This window comes from Etheostoma cragini, chromosome 1 (genome assembly GCF_013103735.1).
Source record: "Etheostoma cragini isolate CJK2018 chromosome 1, CSU_Ecrag_1.0, whole genome shotgun sequence".
Classification (NCBI taxonomy): Eukaryota; Metazoa; Chordata; class Actinopteri; order Perciformes; family Percidae; genus Etheostoma; species Etheostoma cragini.
In genome coordinates, this window is record NC_048407.1 from 15450714 (window position 1) to 15471841 (window position 21128).

General features: G+C 39.4%; 1 protein-coding gene across 1 annotated transcript in view; it reads left to right on the forward strand.

Annotated features, from left to right (window-relative positions):
* Positions 1-21128, forward strand: part of gpc5a (glypican 5a) — a 125106-nt gene that overhangs the window by 45657 nt on the left and 58321 nt on the right. Inside the window, exon 7 of the mRNA XM_034882123.1 lies at positions 15337-15457. Coding sequence (XP_034738014.1) covers positions 15337-15457 — 121 coding nt within the window. The remainder of the gene's footprint in view (positions 1-15336; positions 15458-21128) is intronic.

A 21128-nucleotide genomic window follows, 5' to 3' on the forward strand; every position in this document is an offset into this window, starting at 1 on the left:
ACTGACATTTCTTAATTACATTCCGAACAGAGGATATTGGCATCTGAAAACCCTTTGCTATCGTCTTTTAGCCTTCTCCTGTATTGTGAGCGTCAACTATTTTCAGTTTCAGATTTCTAGACAACGGCTTAGAAGAAGCCATGATGCTGATTGTTGAAGCAAGGTCAGATGAGTCTGGGCTTTTAAAAACTTAAGATTGACATCACCTGGTCTTTCCAGACGATGACTGAGAACAATCCATGACACTGTCAGGTCTCAGCTTTCCAAAGGGGGCGGTGCATGCTAGAAACTCTGCAGGGTGCCCGAATTTTTGCAAACCCCATTTTTCTTTTCTTGGCTTCTTTATACATATTAATACAAATTTTTACCTTGGGTGCCCAAACTCGATCCCCGCTGTATTTTGTGTGTGTGTGTGTGTGTGTGTGTGTGTGTGTGTGTGTGTGTGTGTGTGTGTGTACGGTGTGTGTGTGTGTGTGTGTACGGTGTGTGTGTGTGTGTGTGTGTTGAGTCTTGCCCAGCAGAGCTCTTTTTCTGCTCTCAGCCAGGCAGAGCAGGGTCATTGCCTCAGGGTAGAAATGCATCTCTGCTGTGGGCAAGAAGAAATATGAAAGGGACCCTAAATCAAGACACAGGGCCCCATGAATCATGTCAGCAGCCGCGCTGAAGAAGAGGGATGAGACCATCTGTAGCAGCATATGAATGGCTAACTGACTCACAGTGCTGTTGACACAAGCTGAAGAAATGTGAAGAGGTTGTGAAGATTAGCGCTGCTGCTCACCACATAGCCTGGAAACCTGCTTCAGTCAAAAGGAGCAAACCCAAATATTGCTGCATGCTCCATTCGTCACTCTGACGTTTTACAGAATTGCACGGGGGGGTTGGTTTTTTGTCTTCTAAAATAAGATGAATTTTCATTAGAACACATCTATACCAAGTCCAAGCTGGGTGAATCGTTTGCTAACTCCTTCCTGAAGTTTCTCTGTATTTTACTCTGTTAAAGGCTTTTTCAGACTCATATTATTTTTTCATTGATTGTATTGAATGCACTGCTAGATGGCGTCTGAGCTTCATTAATTGCCGTCTCTGTCTCTTTTGTTATTTGTCATTATGCACGGGTGAATAAACTAGTTTCCCTCCTGGGGATTTACTTGAAATGTAATGTTTACTTTTGCAAAATCAGGGTCTAAAGATTGAGATTGTTGTGTGTTCTTGATTGTAAAGCCCTGAGGTAAATTTCCGGGACATAAAAACAACCATCACTAATGAATGGTAAATTGATAGTCAAAATCAAGCTTTAAGTGTTAACAAACAATACAATTATGAGGCTTACTAATTATTAGTACTGCTAAAGTCTATATACACAACGTTCCACTTCCGGGATTGGTCAGGTTCATCTTCAGCTTTTTTTTTGTTGGCAATCTAAAATGTGGTTGATTTATGAAGGTTGATTTTACTACTGCTCTTCAGATCTCTGCAGGGTCAATCCAGACAGCTAGCTAGACTAGCTGCCAAATCTGAGTCTTCTGTTGCACGACTAAAACAACTTTTTGAACGTACACATGTTCCCCCAAAAGAAATTCCTTCCTGAGGCTATTTTGCAGCTGCACCATTGCTCCGTATGGCGATTAACGCCGACCAAGATGATTGTGATTGGTTTAAAGAAATGCCAGACCCTCCTTGAGAGCTCCTGAAGGAATCCACTCCACATAGCATTTGGGGACGGAAGAAAAACGGGCTCTGGTTTAATGGCATTTCTTTAAACCAATCAGAATCATCATGGGCGGCGCTAATAACAGTAACACAACTTTAATTAAAGTTTTATTAAGTATAATTTTACCATTTCAATATTGGAAATATTAAAAAGTGGTGACAACTTCTCACTTTAGGCTATACAAACCAAAACTGGACTTGACATGATGATGTGTCTGTTACTCCTCTACAGACATGTTTTGATTATTAATGCCTGGACTGGAAGGTATTGGAGGTAGGAAACTGCTAATTAGACAAGAACATGTAGATGAGGCAGGTTGAAGGAAACAACACCATGAAACAGATTTGATTAATAACACTTAATCTTGAAATAATTTGGGATCCACAGTTGGACACAAGCAGCAGCATAGAAGTGTCAGATTGTTAGATACTGTTATAATTCAATGTATGCTTCAGATCAGGCATGTAGAACAAGCAATAACTGACTCTCACGCTGATGATTTTGCCCTCTAAAGTGAAATAACAGTCAAAGCATTGTTTTGACACTTAAATTATACTGATGAGACATTGTTGTAAAAGAACACTGTGGCATCGGTGAATTATTTAAAGGACTGAATTTTAATCGCTGTGCTCAGCGGTGATGGCATATTGTTAAAGCACAGTAACAGGACAGATGATAACCACAAAACTTCATAGCTGACCCTTGGACTTGTTGATGATAAAAAAAAAAAAATCCTCAAATAAATTAACCCATCAAACCAATGGCACACAATCCACGCTAAGGGTATGAAATGGTACTAATGAACATGTTGAATTTTTGAAGGTCATAAACAGCAGCTATTGTTAAGTGCCTCATAGTTAATATCCACAATGCTTCACTTACGGGATTGCTCCAGTGCTGCTGGAATTTCCGCCGGATCAGGCTCTTTTTGCCCCCATGTTCTTTACCTTCTGCTTTCATTGTGTTGGAATTTTAAATTTTGGTTGATTTATGAGAACTATGGTTAAATGCTCTTCAGATCTCTGAAAGGTCAATCCAGACAGCATGCTAGACTATCTGTCCAATCTGAGTTTTCTTTTGCATGACTAAAACAACTAAAACAACACCAAAACAAGTTCCTTTCCTTTTTTGCAGCGGCATCATGGCTTTGTCTGGAGCTAAGTGCCGCCCAACACAATTATGACTGGTTTAAAGAAATGCCCATCCTGTAATGCTATGTGGACTAGCCAGACCCACTTCCGCAGCGCTGTAGTTAACAAGGAAACATAATGGGCTCAGGTGGTAGAGCGGCCTACCAATCGGAAGGTTAGTGGTCTGATCTCTGGCCCTTCAGTCCCATGTTGAAGTGTTTTTGGGCAAGAGACTGAACCCCAAAATACTCCTGATGCTGGCTATCGGTGTGTGAATGTGTGTGACTGTTTATCTGACGAGCAGGTGCCACCTTGTACTGCAGCCTTGGCAATAGTGTATCAATTGTGAATGCTTCCTGTACACTGTAAAAGTACTTTGAGTAGTCCATTAAGACTATAAAAATGCTATTTAAATATATTCCATATCAAATATTATAGTTTGCGATAACAAGGATCAGCCAAATTTGTGCTCCTAAAATGAATGAACATCTAACTTTATCTTGATTTGTAAAATGAATGTGAACATGTCATCCAAAACGACACGGGCCACTGGCTGCTCCTTGAATGTTTTGTTATTTCTAATAAATTAGCTGCAAAAGCCAACATTTTACATTTTTTAAATTCTTTTCCAACTACAGTGCTCTTGTTTGTTTACTGCTCAGCATATCTCATCTATCCCAAGTGAATAAATGTGGTGTTCACAGCTTTTTCTTGTAGAATGCAGTGCAGCTTTGAGCACATCGTCATAAAGCGGGTGTTGGTTGAGTATTTCCTTAATTACAGAAGCATGTTAAACAGTGAGCCATATCTGAGGGGAAAACACATTGACTGATTTAGCATCATACAAAGAGAAATTGAGAGAGAGGCTTAATTGTGATGGACCTGGGGGGAGTTGGGAGTGCAGCAGTCATCTTAAAAGCCGTACCAGCGTTAAGGGGTGCGGTTTTGCTGTTGTATTATTTTCCTGTGATTGGCCATACAGAGACGAGTGTGGGGAGAGACTGTGTGGAAACATAAACACAGATAAGCCTATCAGAGGATGAAGGAAGAGACGCTACAGCATGTGATCAGTCGACTATAAAATTGACTTAGACCGAGCAGTTTTACTGTCTCTCAAGAAAGATTGGTGATATGACATCGAGGGAAAATGTTAAACAACCCTGCTATATTTTATCTCTTTTACTCTCAGCACCACTATTCACTTTGTGTTTAGTGTAGCCAGATAACCACCATCAGTTTCCAGTTCATTTATTTACAGGTACAACTAACTTAAACTGATCTTAGTCCTCGCTGTGTTGAGGACTGAGTCGCTGTACATGGGTGCCTGTTCTACCAGGTGAGCAACCCAGGCGCCCAAATTTGAACCCAAACCACAGCCTTTTTCTTAACCTAACCCATATTTTTCGTGCCTAAAACCATGACTGTGTTTAAAACCACAACTGTTGCGTTCTCTGGTTTAGCTATGACCACGGACAACGCTCCAACGGGTCGTATTAGATGGTATGACTGCACACCCGGAAGCCTACATATGCTAAATATCATCGCATGGTTTGGAGAACTTCATACAATCCATACACCACTGTTAATACTTTTTGATGTACAGTATCACACCCACTATTTCCAAGGAGTCTGGATCTCTGCACTAGTTTGCCGTCCAATAGTGACCGTCATTGGTGATGCACAGACTGCTTCATTTGAAGTAGCCCAGAATAAAACTCAAATCACTCTGAATGGTGTTTTGCAGCTGTCACTCACCTTGAAGCTTTCAAGTGCCTGCAGGCGGTTTATGAGCTTCTTCCCCATTAGCAGCAGTTTTTTTTTTCTCTGACCCATTCAGCTGCTGTTGCACTGTGAAAAGAAGAATGGGGCTGAGAGCAAATATAAATAACCATTTCACAGGGGTGATTAGACTGTTGGTATTTCGGTCCCTTTTGCCAATGTGTTGTTTACTGCTGCGGATCCACAGTGTTCTCTGAGGTGTAGTGACAGCGTGTTGGATCTCAGTGTTTGCGCAGGAGAAACAGCAGATGTGGCTTCTTGTTTCTGCCAGCTGTGGCAGGGCTCGACAGTAACGGTTGCCCTTGGCAACCAGATTGAGACAATTGGCAACCGTTTTGTGGCCTCTGGTAGCCCCCTTTGGCAAACACCTGTCCTAAATATATATATATATATATATATATATATATATATATATATATATACTTCTTTATATACAGAATATATATATTATAAAAAATATATAAAAATATATTTAAATCTTAAAAAAAAATTAATATTTTATGTGTTCGTGTCTGTAAAGTTTAAACACTATATTCATGCAACATAGTGCATGAATCATCTATAGTGGGTAGTACTTCCACCATTGTCCTTAACACACAGCTACAAATAACTATTAGGTAATTGCTTTAAAAGATTGTTAAAAATAATAACAATCCGCCATTTTGTGGTTTTCATGCTAATGAACGATGGGTAAAGATCTATTAGTGATCACCTTTTATGTATTTTAAGATTACCACGGGAATTGTATTCTTCCTCCTGCTTATATCTTTGAAAGTAAAGTACTTTTTATTTACACACAGTGAGAGGTGCAGCGCTGCTGAACATAACATTGAAAAATTACATGTTAATATTCTGCTTACATATCCCAACACAAGAGTGGTGCAGCATGTTTCTTCAAGCCTTATTACAATCTATTTGTGCTCTTTGGCTCCACTGCTAGGCTGGATAGACTTGTTATGAAACGGTACCACCCTGAGAGGAAGTCCAATCATTGCTCAAGTGTTTACTTTAAAGCTGACATCTTGCCTCTGCTGTTTGAAAGCCTGGTAATAAGGGTGTTGTCCTCAAATATCTCGCTCCTGCATCTCCGTGAAGCAGGTGTTAAAATGTGGACATTGGATGAAGATGTCAAAGACAACTTAAGCCTCTTCATTTTTTTTTTCATCAGTGATAATTTTGAAAATCTGCATTGGATTACAAGCAAGAAGTCAGTACATGTAATTCTGAGGAATATTTGTTTGTGTTCTGCCGTAAAAAAAAATTCACTCAGATAGAAAAGATACAGCATTTATGCATTGTGAAGACAAATACAGCAGACGATTATTTTCAATGTGGCCATGTTGATCACTGATATCATAAAAGCTGTGATGTGTCTTTTAATGTCGGCCCTGCTCTTACCACATCTGTTTTATTCTGAACATTATTGTCCTTATGAGGCATTAACACCTTTTAAAAATCCCGTCTTTCGGTGACCATCTGCTTTTATGAGGCCATTGTACGTCCTGGATAGCCAACTTTCCGATTTGTCCTTATTACCTACCATAAAACTTAAATATTTAAGAGGTGTTTTAAAAGTTCCTTTGCCATTTGAGGACTTCTGATATCTATTTGGCACTAACAGCGTGCATGATGCAGTAGCTTATATGCACACACAGCCACTTAGCTTCGGAGGGGAATTATCGGTACAATATAACACACTTTTTACAACCCTAATAATGGATTTCTGTGAATGTGAAGTAGATGTAATTTCGGGCACCAGTGTTAAGAGGTGCAGCGCAATACGCTGGCACTTGTTTATGTAAATGTGTTCAAAATGTTGTTTATATACAGTTTGCTCGGGATGTGTACATTTATATTAGATGTGGCTAATGGCTATCAAGGTGTGGCTGCTGCACCTGGAGGTTATAGCAACAACAAGTGTCGTCAATAAGAAAAAAAAATGAAGCTTTTAATTCAATTGCTGATGGACCTTAGCTTTGTTTTTTCCCATTTTAAATGTCATTGACCTTCATATGATCATTCATATTCATCATGACTTTCACCACCTGTTAACGCCAACACATGATGGGGACATAGTGTTTTTAACGAGGGGATTGCCACTTTGTTTTGCCGTTTACAATCTTTCCTCCCATCATTTCCTGAAAATGGTGTGTGCTTCATTGTCATTAAAGGCAGAGTTTGAAAGGTTGAAAGGTTGAAAAGCTAGCAATATTTTAAAGTAGCATCTCGTCGGTGCTTTGTCTAACCCCTCTCCCTGCCCCTTAGCGTTGGCTGATTTGACCACAGAGAGCCAAGCTACGGCTGGCTTGATTGCAGTCACCTGTCGCCATTGCTTAATAGCTGCTCTGTATTTGCAGCCTTTTAAGTTACTTCTTTAAGCTTCAGCGTCTTTCTTTTTTTTGCCTTTTTAGTTGCAAGGAGCCACAGCAATTGCAACTTTTGCTGAGTTTTCTCCTCCATTCTCCAGTTGACTGTCATTAACTCTGGTGGCAATGATGTGCTTTGAGCTCAAGCTTGTAAACAGGAGGGGTAGAGTATGCACAGCAGGACTAGACGGCATTTCATTGGTTCTTTCCTACGGCCCGCGAGGCAGTGATTGGTCGGCATTTTTTATATGATTACAACAGATACAGATGATAGATTTTTTTAGCTCCTTTTTCAGAGCTCATAAGTCATTCAAAATTGTAAGTTGGAAAATGTTCCCAACCCTGCCTTTAAAAGTGCACTTAAACATTCTGTATTTCATGTTTCTCAGTGCTGCCGAAATTTGTTTTTCTGAATCTGTAATTAATCTGTCTCCTCATAAGAGCATGTCCCAACATCGCATTATGACAGTGCAAGTACCGATTCTTGACACAAAATGCCCATTACCCACCGACCAACCACCCGACCATATTAATTACCGCTGCCACCTTGCTCAAACAGCTCTGTCTGGCTAATTCCATAGTGCACTCCTGGCACAAGTCAATACAACTTCAAGGCTCAGGGCTTCCAAGTAATTGGAACAAACATGGCAATAGTGATGTTTGGAGCTAAATCTCTGCCAGAGGCAGTGTTGACTGCTGTTGTATTATCCTCTTTGTCACAGCTCTCAGTAAAGGTACACAGTTCTACTATACATACACATGCTGACAAACCTTGTAATAAAGTAATCCTTTATGAAAATACCTTATTACAACCTGTTTGCAATAGCTAGTCAGTCAATTAATTTATCTGAATCATGAATTTGTGCTCAAATAAAAATGGCATTCCTCAAACAAACTCTTGACTTACTATAGTGTACATATTGCGGAAGATAAACATAGTTATTTACTGCACGAGGCATGGGAATAATGCATTATTTAATTACAGTGTTGCAGAGTTAACATGTTCACAACAGTATTAACTCTGGGTTATTCTACCAAACAGATGTTTGTTTTAAGCATGGCCCTCTCGTTGATTTTACACATTAAACTGCATATGTTCCATTGTCTTGCCTGAAGTATTTTCTATTCTTTTGAGCTTAAGTGAACAGGCTGCTTTGAAGTGGCGGGCTCTCCCAGATCCTCTCTTTGCTCGGCAATGAGCCAGGGACTTTTGTTTCCTCAGTCACAACTGGAAGGGAGGTATTGCCTTCTAGCCTACTAACCGCAGGCCTGCTTTGCTTCTCACTCAGCCAACCATTAACCCTGTGCATGGTTTACCTCCTTCATCCCCCGAGCCGCTTAACTCCTCTTTGCATAACATTTTGATGAAGGTTAGGAAAAATAACTTTATGCAGATAGACAGCCAACTAATTTTTTGTTCATTTTACACTGCTGTGTAAAAAAATGTTGAACTTTGATTTTAAAGGAAAATTTGAATGAACACAGTTAGCTCTTTCCTTATTGATGGTTTACGTTTTTAAATGGCCAGCTTCACATGTGAGGGAGAAAACTGATGAAAAAACTGAGTCTGTTAATTTATCACCATAATAATTATACTTGTGAACTCACAATTGAAAGACAGTTTATGTGACTGCCAATAATTGACAAGCATGCTCATCGGAAGCTCATGATTGATACCTCAAAGGCAGCCGAAGCATAATCACAGATCTAGAGCAGCATGAGCATTCTGTGACCTGGATGTTAAATGATGTTGTGAACGTTCAGCAGCCATCGGTAAACTGCTTCGAGAAACTCAAACAAGCTGATCTATTACAGCATCTTAGTAAGTTTTGCTTTTAGATTAAGCAAATAAAAACTGAATAAGCAATCATAGTGATAAACCAAAAGAGAATCTGCAGCTCCTTTTTGCTTTACAGTGCTTTATAGCAAGGTTCAGCTCAATGTTTATGTTTTGTTTCCCTCTCACCGTTCTGATAGCGTCGTTTTAGGCTAAAAGAGTAAGTTGTTTTCAATGAGAAAGCTCTTAAAAAAATAAAACAAAAATACTAAACACAACCTCCTCAGCACAGAGACAGAAACAGTAGATAAACATATCTGGAGAACATAATGGCTCATTCAGAAACTCCCTCAGGATTTGGTAGAAGCCAAAAACAGCTAAAAGAGAGTGAATATTAATATTACATTCATCAGGTGGATGCAAATAAATGCTAATATTGCTTTGTACCTGCTGGATGCAAGCAACTGTTTGATGACAAGTTCACCATGCAGTATGATGATGATGATAGGTCAATGTTGTGTTCACAGCTTGTTTCAGCTGCCCTTAAGTGGCCAACAACAAAATAAAATGGCAGGTTTGAGTTTGTTTTATTTTTAACCTGATTCCGGTATTATTACAGGTATCTGATTTACACCTATTAGCAAGTGTGTACAGTACACAGGCTAACATATTCTTTTATTGTTCCTTGAGAAACAACCATAGCAACAACTCAGGCGTGTCCCCTGGAAACTTAATTTTGTAACTTCTGTGCAAATAGCATTTCTGTTTTGTTGTGTGTTCTATATTTGCTGTGCATTTTTGTTATGCTGCATATGTGTTGTCAAATTGTTCATTTGATTGTTTTGTCCATTTGTACGTGTTTTCTTTAAGTTGAAGTGCGTTGTGCGACGATCAAATTCATATCAAATTTACAACCGTTGCTCATCACAGCCATAATCAAAGGGTATACAGATAAGATAAAACACGAAGACAAAAATCAGCAATGGAAAGCATCAAATCCACGACAGTGTTACAGTACACCGGATTAAGGAAGAACCCTGCTCCTTCTGTGCTATGATCACATTAAATTACTTTGACTTACCAATCTAGCTCTGTCCTGAAGTCAAGGAATAAGGCAAAAGAGGCCTCAAATTTCTTTCTTCCAGACGTGAAGGTTTTGCACTTAAAGACAAAATGGTTGCGATAGAGATAAGGGCCAAGAACAAAATGATTGAAATTTTCAATCTAGAGCTGAACAGCGGTATGAGCAGAGATGAGTTGCAAACCAAGCATCCCTTTGGGGGGGAAGGATATGGATTATAGCATCCTGCTGCTGGTCCACAGAGACACAGGCAATCACTCAGCTCCTTGATATCCTCTTGTAGGTTGTGCTTGATGCTACAGTGGACTTTTTACTCACCTTGACGAATATGTGATTACTATGATTGTTTTTTTTGTTTGTTTTTTATATATGATACCTTTTTAAGGAGAACACCTTTTTCTTCCTGGGGTAGAAATTCCCAGCAAGTCTTTGTGTTGCATTGCCAGCCCTTCAGCATGTTACAAGAGATTGTATGTGTTTCAGGTTATGGATCCCAGTGGCATAATGAAATAGATTGCTTTCCAAATGCAAGAGGGGGTGTGGGTGTGGGTTTGTTTTTGTGTGTGTGTGTGTGTGTGTGTGTGTGTAAGTCATATTGTATACGTTCTTCCACATTTAACGGCACCTAATTCATGCATGTCTGTGGTTCATACAAAAAACAGCTTTTGGTAATAACGGACAGTTTTTTTTAATACAGATTTGTGACTTGGGTTTAACTGGGAACAGATGGCTCTGTTGTAATCTCCTAAATCTGCCATTAATCACACTGTACAGAAAGGAGGAAAAACACTGTAGTAAAGGTCATGGAGAGGTAGATTTTTTGCTACTAGTTACATAGGATGGCATCCCATGATAACTATAAGCAACCTATGAGATTATTAAAGGAACATGCCACTGTTTTTTGAAATAGGTTTATTCACTGTCTCGTCTAGATGTAGAAAGGTTGGCAAACTTATTTTGTCTCAGTGCATGCGTTGTCTTGGTCCAGCAGCGCCGCTGCTAGCTTAGCTCAGCGTAGGGGAGACGGTGAATAACCCTATTTCCAAAAACGGTGGCGTGTTTCTTTAAAGGCTACACGTTCATGTGAACCGAGTAACCTTCCTTTCAGGTATACCCATAGCAATTTAAAGTAGCGTCAGACCCAACCAGGACTATCTTCTTTCCAGTTCTCGCACATACAATTTCCATCTCAGCAGGTGTGTCCAGGGATTAACCAGAGCTGTAGGCAGTAGGATCATAGCTCCAGTATACACGGTTCAAGTGTAGTTTAGTCCCAACACATTCGACTCAAGCCGCAGGCGCCTACCGCAGCAGGCAAACAGGGCCTTCACTTTCACACTTACATCATGGTCAATGCGCATAAGAAGCCAAATTATTCAGAGAAACCGTGTTATGGCAGAAAATCTAAGACGTTGTTGACATGCACTGCAGTAACCTGGTTATTCTAAAATCTCTTATATCCAAAATGCTTTTTATATAACTCTAATTTGAGAGATGATTATTATTATTCAATTTTGATTGAAGAAAGGTCAACCCACCAGCATGTTTTTAGATCAAAGGCTGGTCTCATGTTTAGTATATGCAATATACAGTATGAGGCTTCAATTTAAAAGGTTCTGGTCATAGTATTTGATTTATTTATTTATATGCAAGGGACAACATATAAAAGTGCCAACGTTTTTATGCAGTTACTTCGCCAGGATGTTAAAATGGCCAAACCTGCAAAAGCGAGTGCAAGAGTCTCAATATTAATTGCGCTTGCACATATTACATTTACATTAAACATTACAAATGTGATACAATAAAACAAATTGATAAAATTCAACCAAGCAAAGCCAAAACCCATTTAAACCAACAGACCCAGAACTTTCAACAGAGCAAAGCTAGTTACTTAATGTAACTTTAAAGTGTGGTGATTCATTTTCCTCTCCAAACTCCCAGGAACATCTCCAGACTCTATGTGACAGTATTGGTGTAGTGGTTGCAGTCGAAATTGTGTCGCTATTTGGTTGAGAAAGACATTGTCTCTTACACACCACAAACTAGCGGCTGTAGCAACTCAAATTCAGCCAGCATCAAATCCCAGCACCAATGTCCAGTCCTTGACTGGCGGAGCAAATTTTAGTCCAAATGAAGCCCACAAGAATCTGGAATGTCTTAAACCTGTTCAGTAACACTTGAAAATATATGTTTTTCTCGCCTAAATTTTTACCCTTAAAAAAGTGCTGCTGTTTCCACATGCTATGGCCCTCTGGGATGACCCTGAGTTCATTGGGAAGTTAACACTCTCAACTTGTTGTTTCTAGTGGCATTGTGACACTAGGCCTTACTGACACACAGGCTACAGAGGTTAGAACACAGAATTTCTATTTCCGTCCAAGTAAATCATCTGAAAAATTAATAAAAAGCACTACTGTAAGCATATTATAGGGGCTATATACTAAAATAGTACCCTAGCCTCATGTCTCAACTTAGAACAGAAAAAATCCAGAAAAAATGACTTATAAATTGTATGAATGTATTTTTACAGATGTGTCTGTGCGTTTGTCTTATTTCTAATTTCTAAAAAAGCCCAAAAAGTGCTAAATACAAAACTTCTGAAATACAAAAACACATCCACATCACTCACAGATATGTCTGAAAGAAGTACATACATAGATTTATAGAAATATGTCATCATAATTTCATGAAATGTTGAAATGCCATCAGACGTCCATATTTCTGCCTTCAGACAGCTGTAAGAGACCAAAGGAATAGTTTTTGTTGGCCATGTTTGGTATCAATCAACTCGTCTTCTTATTGGCTACACAGGGATGCCAGTTTTATGACCTTATCTCCTAATTTGTGGGCTCCACTGTCAATCTTTCCCACGTGGGCCCAATGGGGAGTGTGAGATTTCACTTGCTTAGCTTGGGGGTATCTTGAGATACACTGATCCTATTGGCTGGGAACAACGTTCATTGCAAACTACACAAGCCAGAGAATGTAACGGTGTCTTTGGTTTTGCTGTACCGTGTTCACGGAAAAAGATACACACGATAGAAACCAATAAATGATGCACTCTCTAGATTTCTCTACGTCAAAACTTGGGCTGAAACTATAAGATTGTGAGGGGACCAGATAATTATGAATTACAAGGCTTGGATATTCTAATACCTTAGGGTGTTTCCGATGTAGGAAACTAAGGTTTTGGGCGATCTTTCACCGCTGTGATTAAAGACACGAGGAGACAGGTAGGAAACACACACTCGATTAGACTCAAATCTTTCTGTGTTTCTTTACTTCAGAACATGATTATCACTGTTGTGAGTCACCTTATTGCTTCGTGTGTGGGCTCGATGGAATCAGGAGACTCTAAGCTTTCAAATGATGTATGGCATGAGCGTGTTTATGACGGTTTAATGCTTACAATTTAGGAAAGAAGTCAGCCCTTTCGAAAAACGGCGAGTTTACGTCCCGTGCACGGGAACCGTCCGCCCGAGAAAGATTTTCTATCTATATTTTTCTTCCTTTTTTTATATTATCGAGACCTTTGTATAAATATGCCAAAAAATGTTTTTTTTTAAGAATACTGCCATACCATCTCTGCTTTAAATAACCATAGCCCAGTTACTGTAGACAGATGTCAAATGTTTCAGTAATATTTCATTTGACACGTCTGTCAAAAGAAAGACAGAAGCCACAGCAAAAAACGTAGCTAGGCCACACATAAAACAGAAAAATAGCCTAATAAGAAAAATAGTAGCGATAACACATTAACTACTGATGAAAAGTTAAAAAAAAGGACAATGAATTGCTGCCGTATTTATCTAAAACTCATTAAATTTAAGAGTTTTGATTTGCAGGAAATGAACATCAAAATTACATCTCAAGGACCCAGACATTTGACCTGCCACCCGACTTTTCCTTTAAATAAATTAGACACCCATGCTTGCTGCACTTAATTTATTCATAATTAATACATCATTCTGATCTTGTATTGCTTGAAGCCACAAATTTTTGTTAGCTGCTACAAAATCACCCACCAGTTATTTAATCCACATTTTTTTAATGTTTAAAGCTGCCACACAAAACCATTTTTACTTGCATTTTTTGCAATATGGTAATAGGTCCATATGTGTTTCTGTTATGTCGTGAATATGAAGATGGACTGCTACCTCCTCTGTCAGCTCTAGCTACTGAAAAGAAAGAAGCGGAGAAATAAGACCAATTACAAAAGCTGGTCAGTCTGATGTCATCTTGCATGAGCTCATTACTATTCATGAGCTTGCCCAGTTGAACTGGGTAAAGGAAGCTGATAGCGAGGCTCTCATTGGCTTGCTGTTGGCAAGTCAGAGTCAAGCAGCTTAACTCGTTTAATATCACTGAGAACTGGCACAAATCAAACTGACTCTTCTTTCTATACGGCTTTCTATACCACACTAGAATGGCTTGAAACAAGTTAACCAAGAAAAAATTACCGAGTCAATGGTAGAACGTCAGACATTACCACAGAGTAATAAAATACATGTGGCATGGCACCTTTAATAATAATTCTTTTAAACTCAAAGAGACATCAGGCTGGCAGCTCGGAGGTCTGGGCGCACACACACACACACACACACACACACACACACACACAGCTCAGCAGGTCTTTCAGCAATGAGTGACTTTACCTTGATCTACTAGTTTGATTAAATGATATGCTGGAGATTGAGATGTGAATGAATTGTGCTCAATCACCGGCCCCATGGTCAAATTCATTGCCGCTGACAGATTGTATTCAAACTAAAGAGTGAGGAGTCCTTGAGGGGAACTGAAGCCTATTACCAAGCTATAACAACAATGGACTGCCTTAGAAAGCTGCATATTGAAACATTAAGGCACAAATCATAAATGAACAGTTGAGTAAACTGTACTCAGTGTGGTAGCTATATAGTGTTTTACTGTATGCAGTACATGTATGGTTTTTTTGTGCAGCCCCGCAGCAGAGGCACATGGCTGCTCATATGGTACATCATGTTTCGCCCAAATCACAAATCCCACTTTAACCACAGGTTATGCCTACAGATGAATTATGCCATCACCTTTGTGTTAGTTTAGAATGGTGATCCTCTCATACTATTGCTCTGCAAGAGAAGAAGAGATAATAGATTGTAATTCATTCAGTGTCAAATTTGCCTTTCCCAACATGTCGCCGGGGTATTTCACATTGGTGGAAGAAGTACCTCATAATAAAATGTAAAAATACTCTTCTAAAATGAAAAATCCTTCCTTTTAAAAGCATACTAAAATAAAAAGTACTAAAATACATTTAGAGGAAAAGTACACACAATAATAAATATTAATATTAAGAATAATATTTGAAGAGTAGAAGTATAAAGCAAAATACTCTTTAGTAAATGTACTGAGTTACTTTCCATCACTAGTATTTTTCATGTTATTCTTTAACATGACTTATGGGTATGTGAAAATACTTACAGAACCCTCTGTCTTTTGTGCCTCGTTCACAGCTACACTCTCCGTGTGGTCGGCAACGGGATCAAGGCTCAGAGTGCCAACCCTGAAGTGAAAGTGAAGGGAGCAGACCCTGTAATAAATCAGATCATTGACAAACTGAAACACATCAATCAGGTGAGGCCTTCGAGTTGTCTTTACAGATTTACTGTATGTGGATTGTACAATCTTTCTTTTTTTGCAACTCTTGCTCCACTTTAAGTCTATATTTCCATCCCTCATACTGTCAAACGTGGCAAATGTCTCCTCAGGCAATCTGCTAATTCTCTATGCGTCTTGTTAGTTCATAGAACATTAAGTATCTGTCGTTAGCTTTCAGCGTGTTCTTCAAGGTGCACAGAAACTGCTGCCTCGAAGAGAAATCAATACTCGCAAAGCTGAAGCCCCTCACTCTTTACCTTTTGAATAATATAACCATACTACCAGTAAGTATCAGTTAATAGAAAACTAGTCTCAAATGCAAAATCATCTAGAGGCAATGCACAAAAATCAATCATTACACATTTAGAAACCCATTTGGTCCGGTTTGCGTGTCTTTATATTTAAAACTTTCTCTGCTCTTTGTCAAAATCAATGTAGCTTTTCTATTACCCAACCTGCTTTTTTTGCAAGTTTGTGATGCTGTGGCTCCTTTCAGTGCTGTTTATCTCTCAGGATGATGAGATTAGGGCAGTTTATGGGAGCACTTTCTCTTCTCTAGCTTCAATAACAGCTGCTGCAGCAGACTCTGGGTTGTTGCACTGCAGCAGCAGCACCAGGAACTTCACATGTCTGTTGCTTTGGTTTCCCAAGTGGCAGGCTGAAGGCCAGGTCATCTCTCTTGACCTCGTGCTGGCACACTCTCCCTCACTAATTCACACCATCTGTGGGATGTCAGAACACATAAATCTATATCATAACCATTTAAGAGCGCCTGATCTGCCCCGTTGACATTTATTGTGGATGTCTTTCTCTCTGTGTGTGTTTTTTGCCGTCTGCATCTTAAATGTTCTTCTTTGAACGTCTTTTTAGTTCTGTGAATGTTTACCTGCGGTTTGAATAATAAGGTAATGAGGTAGAACACCAAGAAATTGTTTATCTGTTGCACATGATTTACTATAACTATGAAACAGATCTTGACCGTCAGATCAGCTGAGATTATGTAATCGTTAATAACTTTTTTGAAATCAAGTACTTTAGTGAGTGTAATTAACCCTCTGTTTAACACATTTCACCCAATAACTTTCACTGATCTTTTTTTTCTTTTCATCCCCTTATCTGCTAACTGTATATTTTAATAAAAGAAAATATAATCCTCCTGTCCTTACATACTCATTGTTTTGTTTTCCCTGTTTTAATAACCAATCAATAGTCAGTGATTCCCTGATTGATCCCTTGTAGAATCACGAATAAGTCCTCATCAATCAGGGACGTTGAGATTTTACTTCATTATTATCATTAGCTTCAGGATATTTGGATGAATATCTATGATGCGCAACTGTATATTTAACTTTGCACAAATTGGTTACTTTAACCTTCAATAACTAAAAGCAGAAAAAAAAGCTATGTACACAACATTAACATAGAATCCCATTTTAGGTTGATATGGTCAACTTCTTAGCAAGCCGTTGCTTGTTTACACATCCAGCAGTTACGAAGCAACATTATCATTCATTTGGAGCGGTTTTTAGCAGACACAATTCCAGGTCTGGCCTGCTGTCTGGGAGGAGGTTGATGAGAGTGGTGAGTAAACCAAAAGGTCACGTTACGGCCAGAAAACAGCTGAAAGGTGCTAAAACACTTCATAGAGCGGGAGGAAAGCTGTGTGACAATTCTCTGTAGGTTATCACAAGGAGAAAGCCCCTTCACAAAATAAACATTGATTTTAGACAGTTTATATACAATATTACACAATGCACTACTGGAAGATATGTCCTGCTGCTCCTCCCAGTTTGACCAACTGGTATTTTGAGACATGGACTACTTTAAGATGACACATACAACAGATGCACAATTCCTGTCACATATTTGTTACTCTAGTTCCTTTACGGAACAAAATAGAGATTGTTTATTAAGCCTTTCATGATTCGACCTCTCAGTAAGTTTGTCTGAAAACAATTTAATGTCTAAAACCCATTGTCAGATTGCCACATGTTGCAAGAGCCATTTTTGGGGTTCAAAGGTTTATGGCACGATTAGTGGCTCATGGGCCTGCTCACAGCTTTGCTGGTTGGTTGGTTGGTTGGTAAGTGCATCCACCACTTTGATCCAGACTGAAATATCTCAAGAGCTATGGATTTTCATTACATTTTTACAGAGACATTAGACTTTGGTGGCGCTAGATGTAAATTCAGGGTTCACCCAAGTATAATGTCTCAGTTAAATGTCATGGCAATTCATAGCTGTTGAGCTGCTGACCTGCTCTAGCAGGTCAAAGTTTTCACTTATCTATTTACATTTTGTGATTTTGGATTGCCATGAAAAGTACACATTCACGTCCATGGTCCAATACTTTAGTATATGAACAAATACCTTCAAAACAAATGACATTCTCATCATCGTTTGCTCCACTTTAATGCTCATTAGCAAATAGCATGCTAGCAACCTAAATTATGGTAATGAACATGGTAGTTTACTTTTTTCAGTTTTTTAGACCTGGGGTGCTAATGAAATTTTACCATGAGTGAAATCAGTTCACACCCTCACAGATTCAGCAACCATCTAAAAAAATACTCTCACTAGAGTCCTGACAATTATCCAGCTATAAAACACAAATTTTAGCATGAATATGATAACATTGTTGGCATAATTTTCCATGCAGCTGTACAAAATCACTGAAATTTCCGACCAGCCTGATGCTTCATATAGAGCTCGACAACGCAAACAAAGCTAACTATTTTACCCATGTTTGACACTCTTCATCAATTACAGTTAGAAATACAAAAGTGCCCCACCTAAATATTAACAAACAAAATATGCTAATTAGTCCCTCAGACATAATTACCAGATAAAATCTCTGAGGTATTGTTTTTGTTAATTAAACACAGTAAAATGCAACACTGGATTCTGGCTTTTAGCTGTCATAAGTGCATGTGTTAGTTCGGTGTGAAAATATGAGTAATAAGAATGAACAAGAATCTCCCAAAACTTGTTTTAAAATAATTTTACTTGAAATACTGAGAGATTGCTTTTTGTAACTTGTAAGTAATCATTGTAGCAGCAACCATACAGATCTCTTAGTCCACGGAGCATTTTAAGGGCACCAAATCCATCTTCATTGATTCAAGACAAAATTTGCAGACACTGATAACCAGATCACAGATGTAATCCAGGCATCAAGATTTTGATGCCATTCTTTTAAATTTATTTTACATGTTGAGTTTGAATGCAGCCAATTTAAAACCATGTCCAGAATTGATGGGTTGAGGTGTGATTGCTGCCTTCAGTAGTGTTCAGAAAGCAGTTTCTGTGAAAAGAAGAGCCCTCAAAACCTGCATTGACAGTTAACATTTGTCCTTTTGCATAGGTGTTGTTAGCCAAATCCTCATGGTCTGTGCCAGCATTGCCTCCAGCACATGCAGACAAAATAAAAAAAAGATAGTGTTCCTGTTCAGCAGGGTAAATAGTGAACCTTGTCTGTTTTTTATGTAACTATCCAGATCTTGTGTTCAATGAGTTGTTCCTCGCTGTAAGTTATTTCACGGTTTTGTTTGGGTTGCAGAGATGTAATTAAGCAAAAATTAATTGTAGCAACATCTTGAGAACACTCAAGCCTGATTAAACTCAATCACTGGATCTAACTGATTCTCAAAGGGAAGAGCTTTGTTGTGCTACTTGTAAGCCTTGTATCAGTTACATAATTCACTGATTTGCAAAATAATTTATCAGTTTGTTTTCTCCCAATCACTTTTGCGTATTTGAAACACAGTATTCAAAAGCCTTTCAGAATTTGTTCCAACATCACTGAGCTTTACAAATAACATTTAAAAAAACTTTAATTAAAAGTTAAAAGTAACATTTTCACAACAAAATGGGGGGTTGTTATAGATATTTTAAAACATATGGACAATAACAGATTGGTGTAATTTAATTTGGACAAGAAAGAAGACTGGGCGGATTTAGACGAGGCCCTCTCAGGGTTGTGCTGCATTTTTTTTTGCAATGCAACACCATAAGGCTGAGTAGGCTGATCAAATAAGCACATATTCCTGGTACGGGGATGCCATGTTTATACTTTTTAGGTAAAAAGATTAAATAGTAGCTCCCGTGACTGAAATTTTTTGCACAGTTATAAAATCCTGTTTGTGACTATTACAGTTTTTCTACCATTGAGCAGAGCTTTTCCTAACAAGTACTTTTATTTAATGGTGTTACCTGTAGCGTAAATGGTCAGTTAATCAGTTTATATAAAATTTATCTTAGCCAAAGCAGAGTATAGGCATTCTATCAGCAACAGTTGTCCAATATTAAAAAGAACAAATTTGGGGCACCACTCTCCTAAAAGAGAAAAACCAATAGAGCAAAGCTCTTTCCCAATTCCCAGTTTCTGCACCCTTGTGTTTATGACAACTTCTATATTTACTTTGAATTCAGTTCACAATGTGGCAAAATGTGATAAGCCCCAGGGTCATGAAGACCTGCGCCAGACAGCTGTCTGGTGTTCTCCAGCATCTCTTCAACCTGAGCCTGAGCCTGCAAGGGTGCCGCTGCTGTGGAAGACGTCCTGCCTTGTCCCTGTCCCAAGAAGTTGACTCCATCTGGCCTTAAGGACTACCGCCCAGTTGCTCTCAAATCCCATGTGATGAAAGTGCTGGAGAGGCTGGTCGTGGCCTACCTGAGGCCGCAGGTGAGTTCTTCTCTGGACCCTCTACAGTTTGCCTACCAGCCTTGTCTTGGAGTGGAGGATGAGGGCATCTATCTTCTGCAGCGAGCTCATTTGCACCTGCGGCAGCACTGTGAGAATCACATATTTTGATTTCTCCAGTGCATTCAACACCATCCAGCCACCGCTACTAGGTGAGAAGCTGCGGGTGACGGGTGTTGGTGCATCCATAGTCTCCTGGATCACTGACTGCTAAACCCCTGTTTGTCTGCCTGGACTCTGTTCTTCCTGATGTGGTGGTAAGTGGTACGGGGGCTCCACAGGGGACTGTGCTGTCTCATTTTCTGTTCACCGTATACACCACAGACTTCCAGTGCAGCTCGGTCAAATTAACTTTTTCTGATGACTCTGCAGTTGTTGGGTGTATAAGGGATGGACAGGAGGGAGAGTACAGTGCACTGGTAGATGACTTTGTGGAGTGGTCTGGTTAGAATCACCTGCTGCTGAATGTGGATAAGACCAGCGAGATGGTGATTGACTTCAGGAGGAAGAGAACGGCTCCGCAGCCCCTTTGCATCCTAGGAAGAGACATGGACATGGTGGAGGAGTATAGATACCTGGGTGTCAACATCGACAGCAAGCTGAACTGGAAAATCAACAGCACCGCTGTTTACAAGAAGATTATCAGCAGACTCTATTTCCTGAGGAAGCTGAGATCTTTCAACTTGTGCAGCAGAATGTTGGAGATGTTCTACCACTGTGTGGTTGCCAGCGCTCTGTTCTCCTCCGCCATCTGCTGGGGCAGCAGCATCAGATCCAGCAACACGAACAGACTGAACAAACTGCCCAGGAAGGCTGGTTCTTTACTTGCTGCAAACAGGACACATTATAAGCTGTGGTGGAGAGGAGGTCACTGAGCAAACTGGACAAATCTGTCATGGATAACCCCGACCACCCTCCCTACACTGGTCCAACAGTGGAATACCT